Consider the following 15556-nt stretch of genomic DNA (forward strand, 5'->3'; position numbering starts at 1 on the left):
GGATAATGGCTGAAAAGCTACCCTGTAGAGCCTCCCACTGATAATGAAACAGGGCCAGTGGGGCTTTCCTTCTTGCTCGTGTTGCAGTCTCTCTTCTGTTGTGGTCAGGGCACTCACAGAGCAGAGTGAAGGGGTTGTTGGTGGTAATCAGTTTGCATATTCCAAATATGCACTTGCTGTGTATCCCGGGAGGAGCCACACAGGGAGCAACTGACAGCACAAGTTGCAGTCAGCTCTTGATATTCACCCATGTTGGCATCAATGATGGTTGTTGCCTGAGTTCTGAGGCCCTTCTAAGTTCTTTCCAGAGATTGATGGATATGCTGAAGACACCTAGCTTCACTTGTGAGATCTTACACAGGTGTCAATTTATAGCATCATTCTGAAGACAGATTAGGGTCCTTGGATCTGCAGGTAGTGGAGCATTTAAGCCAAAGACTTAATTGGTTCTGTGATGAGCTCAGCTGTAGATATATACCTTGATTTAGCTACAGAGTGGAGAACTTCAAAGTTGCCCATAGCAAATGTGGAGCATAAGAATCACAAAATATTAGTTGTTAACAGCCAGAATATTCACAGTAAGCTCTCAGAGCTCATATGTCTTTTAAGACAGCAGCTGGCCCACATAATATTAGGAATGAAAGTTGGTTGAAACCTGACATAGAAATAGGGAAATATTTGAGAAGATATAGAATGTTTATTGGGAAGACATGTTAGACTCTACATGAAAAGTGTCTAGAGAAACAGGCAGAAGCATTAGGTCTATTGTGATCAAACATGGAGCCAACTGAAAACTAACATGCACACAAATATCGTGGGTCAGTGGACTAATACTGGGATCTTTCTACCAGTTATCAGATTATCACAACGATCACAAAGGCATTCAAAGGTAGTGTAAACCTAATAGCACAGAAATATCTTGAGCATATAATAATAGTAAGTGTTGATTCTAATCTGCCCAGTATTGATTAGGAAAACTATGCAAACATATGATGGTAAGGACAAAAAGTCTTGAAAAGCAATACTGAATCCATTGTCTGACAACTGACTAGAATAATTGGTTATACAGCTCACATGCAAAAGAGATATTTTAGACCTCCAGGCTATAAGCAGAAAGACTGAACTCAGGAAGAACTACTTGTGTGAAAAACAGCTCTATCTCTATTAATACATGACATCTTGCAAATAGCAGATGCAGGTGAACAGATAGATTCCATCTTCCTAGATTTCCACAAGAATTTCAGCACTCTACCACATCACTGATTATTAGCCAGTATGTGGTCATAAGGAATCTGTTTGCATATCTGTCATTAGCTGCATCAGTATTTGGCTAATAGACTGCTGTATGTTATGCTGTTGTGTTATTCAATCTGTATTTTGAGCAAGCAGCAAAGGAAACAAAGAAAAAATTTGGAGTAGGAATTAAAATCCATGGAGAAAAAATAAAAACTTTGAGGTTTGCTGATGACATTGTAATTCTGTCAGAGACAGCAAAGGACCTGGAAGAGCAGCTGAACAGAATGGACAGTGTGTTGAAAGGAGGATACAAGATGAACATCAAGAAAAGCAAAATGTGGATAATGGAATGTAGTCAAATTAAATCAGATGAGGTTGAGGGAATTAGATTAGGAAATGAGATGCTTAAAGTAGTTGATGAGTTTTGCTATTTGGGGAGCAAAATAACTGATGATGTGGTTGAAGTAGAGAGGATATAAAATGATAAGGAAAGCATTTCTGAAGAAGAGAAATTTGTTAACATCGAGTATAGATTTAAGTGTCAGGAAGTAATTTCTGAAAGCATTTGTATGGAAGTGAAATGTGGATGATAAATAGTTTAGATAAGAAGAGAATAGAAGCTTTCAAAATGTGGTGCTACAGAAGAATGCTGAAGATTAGATGGGTAGATCACATAACTAATGAGGAGGTATTGAATAGAATTGGGGAGAAGAGAAATTTGTGGCACAACTTGACTAGAAGAAGGGATCGATTGGTAGGACATATTCTGAGGCAGCAAGGGTTCACCAATTTAGTATCGGAGGGCAGCATGGAGGGTAAAAATAATCGAGGGAGACCAAGAGATGAATACACTAAACAGATTCAGAAGGATGTAGGTTGCAGTAGGTACTGGGAGATGAAGAACCTTGCACAGGATAGAGTAGCATGGAGGGCTGCATCAAATCAGTCTCTGGACTGAAGACCACAACAACAACAACAACAACAACAACATGTTATACTGGATGGCAAATTTTCAGCAGTACTGAAAGCAACACGGGTGTGACACAAGGAAATGTGGTAGGACCTCTAATTTTCTCAACATACATAAACCATTTGTCAAACGGGATCAGTTAACACTTGCAGATTATTTGCTGACAGTGCTCTTACCTACAGGAAGGTTCACCTGCACCTGTATTCATACTCTGCAAAACACTGTGAAGTGCACGGTAGTGCTTGCTGTAGTTCGTCAAACCCTGTCCTCATGGTCCTTATAGGAGTGACTCTTTGAGAGGTGAAGAGTATCTCTAAATTCTTCAGTTAATAGCATTTCTTGAAAATGTTTAAGTAGGCTTTCACAGGCATTCAGTGTCAATCTTCAAGTGCCAGTTTAGATTTTTCAACATTTCTGTGATGGTCTCTGTGGAGTAAGTCCCAACACTACCTGTCACCTGGAACTGATTCCATGTCTGCAGCACATCAGTTTCACTTCAGTGCACGCAATCAACATCATCATTGGTTGACAAACATGATGATGCAGACCTTATCATTTGTCATGACTGTCCTTTATGACATGATGGATATTTACTCTACTGTTCCACAGATGTTGCTAATGCAACCCTACTGGTGCATTACTTTCAGCTCAAATTCTGTACTCCATTTTAATGTGGTAGCACTCATGGTAACTTTGTGTCTATTTACAACTAGCATCAGAGGTGAACCTCCAATTGCTACAGGGACAGTCACAATAGAAACATGTCTGCATGACATATCCGAGTGATGCAAAACTTTTGTTGATATGTGTACATTATGCATCCCTACCTAGGTTCAGAATTGTTTTATACTCTGGTGCAAAAGTTTATAACAGAAATTAGGGAGAAACTTGAAAATGACCAGATATTCAAAATCAAAATAAAATAATTAGCTCATTAGTCACTCCTATAATTCATCAGAATATTTGGTCTTAGGGATGTAAATTCTGTGTTACTCTAATGTTTGTTATAAACAGATGTTGACTTTTCCAGTACTTAGACAACTGATAGTGATCTGTGTGTTACTTTATTTGAAGTAGTAGATAAAAACAGTAGCTGACTAACATAAGAGGAGGAGCAATGGCTTTTTTTATGTAGCTATTTTTCTACTGATATACATAATCATGATAAAGTAGTTTAAAAGTAATTCCTATAATTATCAATGTGAGTGGGTTATCTCTAGTTACTATTTGTTGCTAGTGTACTTTCCAGAAGCTGGTAAGCAGTGGCTCCCTCTACCTATGAATGTATAACTTCACATGTTACACATCCCAGACTGCTCTCTTTTATATGAGATTTATGGAACATGATGTGTGAATGAATGAAAAGCTACTCAGGGGCATACCCAGAAAAAGTCTAGGGAGGGCAGGTGATCCTCCTCCAACCTTCCATGTCCAACCCCAGCCCCACAAAATTGTGGTCTGCGTAAACAAAACTTGCATCCCACAGATATACAAGGCCATTCAGCATCAGTTTGAGGAAAGCCAAAATGTGAAATTGATATCGCCTACTTGTTAGTATAGCCAGAACCATTTGTCATGAAATCTGAAAACTATTTTTTTATCCGTTGCTAATCTCCTTGCAACTGAAAATCCCAGATGACTCTGGGTTCTAAAAAGGTGAGGTAAGAAAGCCACATAAATTATGGTACATATCCTTTAAATGTACTGAATTAACTTTTATTCATCAATAAACACATACAATAAAATTTAGTAAAGGGTAACGTGATAAACATTGAACTTACAAGGTTACGGCAAAGATGAAACTGGATTGGTTGTGGCTTGAGGTCTGGGTGAGGTGTGTGGGACAGTTGAGGGTAAAATCCGAGACACTTTGACACATTCGACAGATACCTTCAAGGCTGTGCAATTGCATAGAATTTCTATCATGTGATCCTCTCTACACAACAGTGGGAAAGGACCAGGGTATGGCAGCTGTAAAGGTGCTCTGCCTGAGTCAGTAAGCAGCATTATGTGTACATAGCTGTGCAAGTCTTTGTGCACAAATGTGTGATAGTCACCTTGGTGAGAAGTGGGCAGGCTGTGGATATTGGTTCAGCAGTACTTTAACAGCAGAAGCTCTGCCATGGCAGGCAGTGGTACTAGCACTAAGTAGTCCACCGGAAAGTATAGACACTCGGCATATACCGTGTTGGCCGTAAATGCATCAATGTCACATTTGAACACTGTTTGGAGGCCTAAGAGAACTGAGGGAGGTGGCTCGGTCCATTTTTCTTGGTGACACTTTAGTGATGCCTTTAAGGTGCTGTGCCACTACTGTATCTACATCTACATCTACATCCATACTCCGCAAGCCACCTGACGGTGTGTGGCGGAGGGTACCCTGAGTACCTCTATCAGTTCTCGCTTCTATTCCAGTCTCGTATTGTTCGTGGAAAGAAGGATTGTCGGTATGCTTCTGTGTGGCCTCTAATCTCTCTGATTTTATCCTCATGGTCTCTTCGTGAGATATACGTAGGAGGGAGCAATATACTGCTTGACTCTTCGGTAAAGGTATGTTCCCGAAACTTTAACAAAAGCCCGTACCGAGCTACTGAGTGTCTCTCCTGCAGAGTCTTCCACTGGAGTTTATCTATCATCTCCGTAATGCTTTCTTGATTACTAAATGATCCTGTAACGAAGTGCACTGCTCTCCATTGGATCTTCTCTATCTCTTCTATCAACCCTATATGGTACGGGTCCCACACTGCTGAGCAGTATTCAAGCAGTGGGCGAACAAGCATACTGTAACTTACTTCATAACACTACTAGTGGGGTGATAGCTAGTTGTGTGGTGTTACTAAAAGATGCATAGTTTGACTAGCTCCTTGAATGGTTGTAGTTGGGAGCAATCACCCGAAACACACAAAACACATACAAATAAATGTTTTGCAGTAGTTTTAGCTGAGCTAAGATGTCAGTAATAGAGTTGCCTCCATCTATCTTGTATGTTTGTCTATGGCGGTGGACAAGTATCTGTGTCAATCAGACAGTGGAAGAGTGCCAACCAGTTTGATGTGAACATAGGTGCGCCTAGCTGATGCACCCTATAATTTAGTGATGCCAATGTGTACTTGATGCTTTACTCTGTTGTCATGGGACACAGGAACGTGCCCACAAATGTGTGTCCTTTTTTACAGAGAGCCACACAAAGCAGTCTGTAAGCAACCTGATTGTAGTCTTGTCCCCTGGTTGAGATAGGCTGTGGATGCTATTGAAGGCTGTCTCATGTAATTTCTGAAAAATGTGTGGGTGTGGTTCATTCTAGGAGAGCTCACACCACAGCTTTAACTTTGAGCTTGTCACAGGAATCTGACTGAGGTGTAGTCCTGTGGAGAAATCCTTAACAGTGATTGTAGCTGTGGATCTGTGCCCATCTCTGCAGTAAGTTCACTCTAGCCTATAGTCTGCATCATTCCACAGTTACGAGGGAAGCAGTCCGCAAATAAATTTTTGGCACCTTTTCATGGCAGATGTCGATTTTAAGTTGATTTATGAACCTGTTATGTTGGAACTGTCTGGTTGAGCACTTCTCATTAACATTCTTGAACATGAAGGTAACTATTTTCTGGTCAGCAAAAAATAATCGTTGGTCGATCTTTGATTTGAGATCGAAAGTATCTGACTGTGTCGTAAACTGTGAACAGCTCTCTATCATGTACACTCCACTTTTGCCAGGCTGCTTGCAACATTTTGGAGTAAAGTTTGAATGGTTGCCAATGTTGGTCAACCTGTTGGTGGAGTGCTGTGCCAGTTCCTAACTGAATCACACTGATAATCATAGTCATGTGAATGTGAGACACAGGACAGATGAGAAGCACTGCTAATTTATGCTCACCTGGAGACTGCAGAATGCCTTTTCCATCTGGGTGTCCACTTAACAGGTCACCATCATATGGTGTCACAGCCTGTGAGCACATCCATGAGAGGTGTCTGTACAGCTGCCATTACCTGAAAGCACCTCTGTTGCTGAAAATCTGTTGGTTTTGAGCAGGATTTTTAGTGTTGCAGTCTTCTCTTTCAATGGGCGCATGTCATTGGCCAAAATGGTTTGGCCAAGGAAAGTGACTTGAGCGTTTCCAGTGATGCATTTGTCCTCAGTCAGAATTATTCCATGGTCAAACACTACGACGTTTCACACACATTAAAAGAATTTTTGGTGGCCAGCTCCTTCTATTCCCTCCATGAGTTTCTCAACAAGTGCAGTATACCATTTTAATGAAAATTTATTATACTTTAATTTTTGACAATACTTGGTTTTAACAGCCAAGTAACTACCTACTGTGTGAATGATGGATGTATGGAAAGCAGATGTAAGTCTTAAGTCTGTAAATAGTGGAAGTTTAATTTTAAATCTTGTACATAATCTGACTGTTCTTAGCTGAGGATCACTGAAATGAATAATTTACTTTAATTTTTGACAATACTTGGTTGTAATAGCCAAGAAACTAGCAAATGTCTGAATGATGGATTTAATGAAAGCAGATGTAAGGATTAAACCTGTAAATATTAGAAGTTTAAATTTAATTCATGTACATAATTGTACTGTTTATTGACTGAGGATCATTAAAATTAATGAATCTCAAGTTTTTCTAATTACATTTTTGTAATGTGTTTATCTGACGTTTTCCACACCCAGGAGGATTCCCTCTTTTATGGGTCTAAGGAATGAATAATTAATCTAATCTAAAAATTCAATCTCATGCTGTTCATGTACTTTATAGAGAACACCAAAATGTCACCCAAGTAAGCAAAAGAAAATGGAAGTCCTTTCAATACGTCATCCTGTTGATGCGGTATTTTTAAGGGCTAAAAGCATGAATAAAAATTCAAATAAACAAATGATGTGATCACCACAGCCTTCTGGATGCCTCTCACCACTAATGGTATTTGGTTATCTGCTGAAAACCTTTGCACCACCTAAGGTGCACATGAAGTTCTGTACATTGGGCACCAGGCTCCCGTCTGCGATTGCTCTCGTATTTAAAGAATAGTAATTGCGACATGGCCCCCATGATCTGCCTTCCTTGCAGAAGAGATGTAGGTGGTTGATGACCATGGGCTGTCAGACCCACAGATGATCCCAAGCTGAAACACCTCCTCAAAAGTTGCCATTGTTTCCATTTGCTGTTGAAGTGCAGTTCTGCATGCACGTAATGAGATGGGTTATCTTGCTGTGGTGCAGGTGTGATGCACTGTAGTATGCTTGATGCCACTGTGGTGAGCCTGCATCTGTAACTTGCTTTATGATTTTATTGCACGGCTCTCAGGTGTCCTCTTTGTAGGAGCATTTCCGCATTTCAAATAGGCAAATGGCCATCACTAACTAGGTATCCATGTCAGATAATTTTGCTTTCAGGTCCTGGTTTTCATAATATCTTCTTTGTGTTGTATTACATGATCACTGTCACAACACATGGCTCAGCTTGTAAACACAGCACTCAATTGTCAGTTGTGTGGGGTTTTTAATATTGCATGCTGAAGAAGCTGTGATGTGTTTGTCAAAGGCATAGACATTGTCAACCCTCTGTAATGCACTGTAAGCAGGGAGACTTCTGGCGCCTTATACTGCACTGTTCTCACTTCTGTCCAGCAAGTACATTCTCTGCAGTTCACTGTTAGTGCAAAGTGTGTGGCAAAGTCAGCGGCCAAAATAAGTAACATCAGCAACTATAAATGATCATCTGAAAGGGTCGGAGAGACCGACATTGAAGGTGAGCACTTTGTGGCCATAAGTGCTGATTGCAGAGTTGTCAACTGCTTTAAACCATGCCTGAATATGTTTGTTGCCTGGTGCATAGCTGTCAGGCAGTGTACCAAAGTCAGAGTACATCTCTCGTGCCTGTATGCCTGTCTGATACATAAAGACCTTTAGATGCATTAGTATGTAAATGTGGAGATAGCTTGTTGAGGATAGTGTGTACACGCTGAACTGCTACAGTGTACATACTGGTTATTGAGGTGCAGACTGTCTCTGAATGTTTATTGACATTCTATGCATATGTTATTGTACTGTTGGCACTTTCTGTTGGATGTGCAGACTGTCGTGCCTGGTTCAGATTGCAGTTGCCATTTGGACAACTGCATGGTGAGGTACACTTTACAGCACTTTGGCAGAAATGTCTGTGGCACCAGCTACCCCCTGGATGTTGTTCCCCTGTCACCGTAGTCCTTGTGATGGTGACACCAGGCTAAACTGGGCCTGAGGTTGACTGTTGGTACCCCACTGTTACTGCTGCGTCTGCACCTGTGCTGCCAACACTACTATTGTGGTTCATAATCTTCATATTTCCTCAGGAGCACTTGCGGGTGTAATGACAGCCCGGGTTCGGTCAGGCAGTCCGCCAATGCTGCCGCAGGCACTTTTGCGGGAAACTATGAGGATTATACAGAACCTATCAATGACCTACAGCCATTTGTTGGGTGATTTATTGTCATATTCTGCCAGTGCTGTGCCAGTAGTAGTTGCTGCCAAACGTGTAGCAACACAATGTTGGACACTGTGGAGCTGTTTACTGAATTACATATATGTCGCTGGAACTCTGATGGGGTTCTTTCATCACTTTTCCTTGTTGTATCACCTGCCTGATTTTGAGGTCGGTGGATTCTGTATAGCAAGCAATCTACATACTTTTGAGCTTGTTGTAAGCTCAATCTTGTGGAGCATGCACAATAATGTCCAAACCCAATGCTGTAGTTTGGTGTTCCAAATTATTAATCATCAGAGCAAATGTTTTGTTGTTGTTGGTCATTACTGTAGACAAAATATGTTTTCCATTACTGCAGTCCAAGTTTGTGGTTGAATGGGCATAAATGATGGAGCCTGTAATTGAAGGAGTGGTGCAGACGAACTGGGGAGCAGAGCCTGTAATTGCAGGCATGTTCCAGATGAAATGGATCCATTGGATGAATAGTTTGTTGCTCCAAGCTGTGGTCACACATGGAAGATGTCATCAGTACCATTAAAGTTCTTGAGGCTGATGTAACCACAAGCTCAATTTTTGCAGGAAAATTCACTGCACCACGGTTTGGAACTGACCAGGTCACCTGCATTTGTGGTTCCATTATAGAGTTTATCATTACATGTGGTCATGACATGGAAGAATTTACATGGACCAACAGAGTTTTTAAGTTCGATTTTACATTGCCTTCCACTTTAGCAGTAGCATTCACTGCACTGTGGTATGGAGCTGGCCATGTTGCCTGCATTTCTGGGGTCTTTACAGAACTAGTGCTGTTTTCATTACACTGCACAGGGTTCATATTCTGTGGTGAGTTCCAAAACTTGTATGTCATTGCAGAGTTGATTGATGTTGTCAACGGTGGTAAGGGATAGCTTGTTGTCATCTGCCATGCCATCATTTGAGTATGTATTTCACTATTTGTCAAGGACACTAGTCACAGATTAGATTAGATTAGATTAGTTTTTGTTCCATAGATCCGTGCTGAGGAGATCCTCGTGGATGTGGAACATGTCAATTTTTTTTTTTTTTTTTTCTTTTTTCTTTTTTTTTTTTTTTAAGCTGAAATAACAATACTAATAGTATGAATATATACAATACATCATTTGTTTCTATTAAAAAATTCGTCAATGGAGTAGAAGGAGTTGGCCACTAGTAAGTCTTTCAGGCTCCTTTTAAACTGATCTTTATTTGTAACTAAATTTTTTATGTTTACTGGCAAATTATTGAAGATGAGTGTTCCTGAGTAGTGGATCCCTTTTTGAACTAAAGTAAGTGCTTTTAAGTCCTTGTGCAGATCATTTTTGTTCCTGGTATTGTATGTTTGAACTGAGCTGTTTGTTGGAAAAAAAGATATATTATTTAGGACAAATTTCATTAAGGAGTAAATATACTGAGAGGCAATAGTTAATACACCCAGTTGTTTGAAGAGGTTCCTACAGGACGTCCGTGAATTTGCTCCACAAATAATACGTATTACACGCTTTTGGACTCTGAAAACTTTTGTTTGACTTGAAGAGTTACCCCAAAATATTATACCATATGACATTATGGAATGAAAGTAGGCAAAGTATGCAAGCTTTTTCATTTTTATGTCACCTAGATATGAACATTATTAAGGGCCAGCAATTATGTAGTGAGATAGGCAACACAAATAAATTATGATATGTACTCCTTAAGGGTGCAGAATTAACTTTTATTCATCAACGAAAGCTTACAATAACATTCAGTAAAGAATAAAGCGAACTGCACTGAATTTACGAGACCACAGCAAACATCAGAAATGCATGTCATGTGTGCATATCAATAGTCTCACGGCACACAAACACAAAATACATTACTGCTGAAAGCATTCCGTTGTGCTTTACTCTCAGTTCAGTATGTTTTTTCTTGTATTACCCACCAATATAAAAAACTACTAAAATTGTGAATACAGAAACCACAGCATGAATTGGACAGATTGCTATTCACCATACAGAGAAGGCACTGAGTGGCAGACAAGCACATTTAAAAGTAGACTTTACTACACTTAAAATTCTTATGAATACCTTTTATTCATTTTCATGGAGATGGGAGATTGATTAGTTGAAGAGAGAGGGCATCTAAGGCCAAATAATGTACCAGACATACAACGGTTATCTTTCATGTATTTTTTGAGACACATACCATCCTAACACTGCATTAAGTACATGGTCCAGTCACATCAATATGATCACATTTATGTTTGCCATCAACGTTCAATAACCACTCACAGGTGGCAACACTGGCAGTGGAGGGAATATAAGCATGTCGGAGGGATGCAGCAAACAGTGCAGTCTCTGCTGTAATGCAGAAACTCTAACATAGCCACCTTGTGATTAATTAATTAAACTCCATGCTTACAGAAACTGATTAACTTAATAACAAGTTGCTGTCAATTTAAGTAAACTTTAGAAGGCTGACTGCTTAGATCTTATAACAGAAATCTCCAGCATGTTATAGAAACTGTACATTGTGGTGCTTAATCCATTTCCAGATAGTCCTGAGAACTCAACATGTGATGATATGATGTTTTAAATAAAAGTAAACTCTAGCGAACCTTCCTTTTGACAGCCTATATTTTCTCAAACAATGTAACTACACAGACCTCCCATTACAGATCAACGACAACCCATAACTTGTTTATTTAACATGCAGCACTGCTTATATACTTGCTTGACAGTACATGCTCTTTTGGTGTTATTGTTTACAAAATAGATCTATCAAATTACAGTTAGCAGTTTAGAAGGCTACAAAATATTCTGTTATCACAATTCTGATGTAAACAAAGAGAGAGGGCATCTAAGGCCAAATAATGTACCAGACATATAACGTTTATCTTTCATGTATTTTTTGAGACAAGTATTGGATTTTAGGTTTTGAGACAAAAATAAAATGATGAAATGTGGTTAACAATGCTTGACACAAAATTACAGATACCTTATTAATTACTGAATAACCTTTTGTGCTAACGTAAATAGGAGAACTTTACAGACTGTGGAATTAGATTACAAGCTTCACATGTTATACAAAAACTTTGTTTTGTCAGAATCTCCAAAACGTCATTTATTTATGTCTGAAATTTCTAGAAGGTGTAATTACAAAATTAATTACAGGAATTCTGAGTCTGGCATCTTTAATAACATGATTCTCTAAGATCCTACACGAATTTGATCACATCTGATGTCATGAAACATTTTGAATTGTTAATTTGGCCTTACATGAAATACTCAAATTTTAGTGATTAATTTGCTAATTAGTTACAAGCTGGAATTTGATACTGACATTATCATGAGATCTTCACTTATTGTTTTCAAAAGTTACATAATTAGTTTTCTCATACCCATTATCAAATTGCTGATTCAGAAATAATGCGTTACTGATAATTACAGATTATGGCTAATTACTTTTACCTTGTAGGCTGATAAGCTAAATTGATATGCTACATCATGTACATAATGTATGTATTAGCATATGAAGATAAATTATGAAGCAAAAGATATTTCATTACATGATGAATGTAATGTGGATTGGGTGGAACACTGAGGAAGTGTCTTGTGTGGTACTGAACAGTTCATAAACAGTCCCTCACTAAGTCCTATTACAAAACTGAGTGATTGATCTGATGCCCAAAAGGGCCTGATCATCGCCTTACAGCCCAAGGGTAGAAGCAGTTCCAAAATGGCTAAGTTTGTTAAGTGTTCATGTGCCTCTAAGGTTAAAGTATACCGTCTAAGGCAAAATGGCACTATCCAAAACCAGCAGCACGGCGACTGCGAGAAACTGACTGCCCAGATGTGTCAAGGGGCTACCACAGTGTCTCCTCAATGACCGTGCAGTGAATGTTATTGCTTGTGGGCCTCCACAGCAGCTACCTTGTTCATGCATCCATGCTGACTGCTGTTCATCAGTGATATGCTCCATCAGACCGATGGCTGTTGGAAGGCGTGGCATGAAATGTCTGAAAGCAAATGCCCTGCTCATGTTATGGCCTGGGAAATGTTCTCATGGCATTCCCTGCGTGATCTCTTCATTCTGCAAGGCACAGTGGATCAACACAAGTATGCACCTGTCCTTGGGGACTATGTACACCCCAAAATTCAGTTTGTTTTTCCTCGGCCGGATGGCACCTACGAGCAGGACAATGCAATTTGTTACACAGCTCACAGTTTACGTGTGTGGTTTGAAGACCACAAGGGTGAGTTTACAGTACACCCCTGGCCACCAAACTCCCTGGATTTAAACCCAATTGAGAATCTGTGGGACAACTTCGACGGGGCTGTTCGTGCCGTGGATCCTCAGCCGAGAAACCTAGCACAGCTGGCCGTGGCAATGGAGTCCACATGGCTCCACATCCCTGTTGCCTTTAAGTGTTCTGTGCTGCAAAAGCTGGATATTCAGGCTTCCGACATGTGGTCACCATTAATGTAACTGGACAGTGTAAATATCTGTTACATATTCTTACATGGACCGAATATTATTGGATCAAGTATATTTATCTCATTAACATCTTTAATGTTTACAATGATATCTTTTAGTAGTAATAAGCATTTGCATGATTTCAGGTAATATCAGTGTGGCTGATATATATGGGATCTTTGAGAATGATTCTTACATTTATTCTGTAACGCTGAATGGGCAACAACTGAAAGAAATGTTTGAAGAGGCAGTGTCTGACTATAGGTCACCCTCTGAACCGATGAAAAATTTCCTGCAAGTATCTAGTAAGTAATATTCCCAGGTAATTCATACTGAAAGATTTTTCATACCTGTAACAGGGTCACTTTAACTAACTAGAATTAAATACTGATACAGGCATAAGGCATACATATTTGTGATTCATTCATGTATTACTTTTTAAGTGGCTCTTCTATTTTATAATGTAGACTGTTTCCTGCAAAACAGCTGGCTGGGGTGGTCAAGTGGTTCTAGGTGCTACAGTCTAGAACCGCGTGACTGCTACGGTCGCAGGTTCGAATCCTGCCTCGGGCATGGATGTGTGTGAAGTCCTTAGGTTAGTTAGGTTTAAGTAGTTCTAAGTTCTAGGGGACTGATGACCTCAGAAGTTAAGTCCCATAGTGCTCAGAGCCATTTGAACCTGCAGAACACTATACGTCAGATTACAGTTTACTATGATGCCCTTACTTTGGGCCTAATTAATTTTGCCTTTTATTTTAATCATTGCATTAATGCATTATTAGCACAGTAATTAATTCTCCTTCTTGTTAATATTTCAGATTATCTTCATGCAACTTACAACCTGCAAAATAAAGCAGGGGAAAGAGTGAAACAAATACAAATATTTAATATTAGTGACCCTAGAGGATTCAACACTGTGAATTTTAATGATGCAACAATTAGTTATAATGTAGCACTTCCAAAATTTGTTCTGGAAGGAAATCACTTCTCATTTGTTAAGAGTGAATCTTTGAATCCTAAATTTTATAGTGAGTAATAATTCTGATTTTAGTATGAAACATTTGAAGAGTACTTTTGTATTGAAAACTGTATTTCATTACTTAAATACACAACTTCTCTGCAGAGTTTACATTCCTGGATAGTTTGAGTGACTACATTTCGTGGAAAGGTTCACTTCAAAGCAGTGCTATACCTGTTATTCCAACAGTTGGTGAGAGAATTAAATTTTATAAAGGAACAAGCAATTCTGGAGAAACCTGCTATAACAATACAGGAGAGGTTGTAATAAGTAAGTAATTCCGTTAAGTTTTCATTCAACTTTTATTTAGTTAATTCATATGTGAAATTATATAGTTATAGAAAAAGAAGGAAGAAAGGAAGGAAGGAAGATCAGTGTTTAATATAATGTTGATCAGTCAGAAAGGATGTCAGAGATTTAGCATGAGATTGGATTGAGGAAAATATGGGGAAGGAAATTAGTTGAATCCTCCTCAAAAGATCCATCATGGGATTTGTCTTAAACAAGATGGAAACTATGGGAAACCTAAGTCTGAATGGATAAGATGTAATTTGAACCACCATTCTCTGGAATGTGAGAGGCAAATAAGTCATAATGAAGTACTTGGTAGCAGTAATAATTTTTTGGTAATCATATTTGATATTCTCTTATTCCGAGGTCAGTTTTATTTGTAATGGAATGCATTTAGTATTTTCCACCTGCTGGGATAAAACTTCAGTGTTGTATACCGCATTCCGTTTTTGCTGTAGCTCCTGATATTTATATGGGTAATTGAAGATAGTACCACTGCCATAGATTATGTATTCATACAATGTGATGTTAAGTGATGCAATAGAAAACTCAACATCAGTGCAAATTAAGCATATTTTAAGTTCTAATTTTACTTTTATCATAAAAGAATCATGCTATTTATTTAAAACTGTGAACATCTTGAAGGACCATGTTCTCATTTTGCAGTTACTCTGGTAATAATTGTGGTAATAGCTGGTGCAGGATTTGCTGGCTGGAAGTTCCTGTACCCTAAATATAGAGCAAGGCGAGGATCAAGGATAGCACTGATTATGTGATCCTGGAAAAAAATTACAGTGTGGCTATAATGAAGACAAAAGACTGTTATGACCATATACAAAAGAAAGTACCTGATGGTTTTTAATGGTTTTAAAGATATAAAGCAGAGCCTTGATTAGATTATACTAATATCACTTTATTGGAATATAAAACATTGTTTAAATTTATGTTGACATTTATCAGTTATAGCAAAGATAGCCTTATCACAAAACTATGTGAAAACTATACATTTTGTTGGACAAATATGAACACACACACACACACACACACACACACACACACACACACGAGAGAGAGAGAGAGAGAGAGAGAGAGAGAGAGAGAGAGAGA

The 15556-nt window shown here is 38.9% G+C and overlaps 1 protein-coding gene across 1 annotated transcript in view; it reads left to right on the forward strand.

The window, feature by feature from the left end:
* LOC124598759 (protein 5NUC-like) overlaps positions 1 to 15343 on the forward strand; it is an 84401-nt gene extending 69058 nt beyond the window's left edge. The window contains exons 8-11 of the mRNA XM_047136024.1: positions 13287 to 13445; positions 13959 to 14168; positions 14264 to 14428; positions 15116 to 15343. Coding sequence (XP_046991980.1) covers positions 13287 to 13445; positions 13959 to 14168; positions 14264 to 14428; positions 15116 to 15225 — 644 coding nt within the window. The 3' untranslated portion in view covers positions 15226 to 15343. The remainder of the gene's footprint in view (positions 1 to 13286; positions 13446 to 13958; positions 14169 to 14263; positions 14429 to 15115) is intronic.
* The last annotated feature ends 213 nt before the right edge of the window (positions 15344 to 15556 follow it).

The sequence above is a fragment of the Schistocerca americana genome, chromosome 1, assembly GCF_021461395.2.
Source record: "Schistocerca americana isolate TAMUIC-IGC-003095 chromosome 1, iqSchAmer2.1, whole genome shotgun sequence".
In the NCBI taxonomy this organism is placed as follows: domain Eukaryota; kingdom Metazoa; phylum Arthropoda; class Insecta; order Orthoptera; family Acrididae; genus Schistocerca; species Schistocerca americana.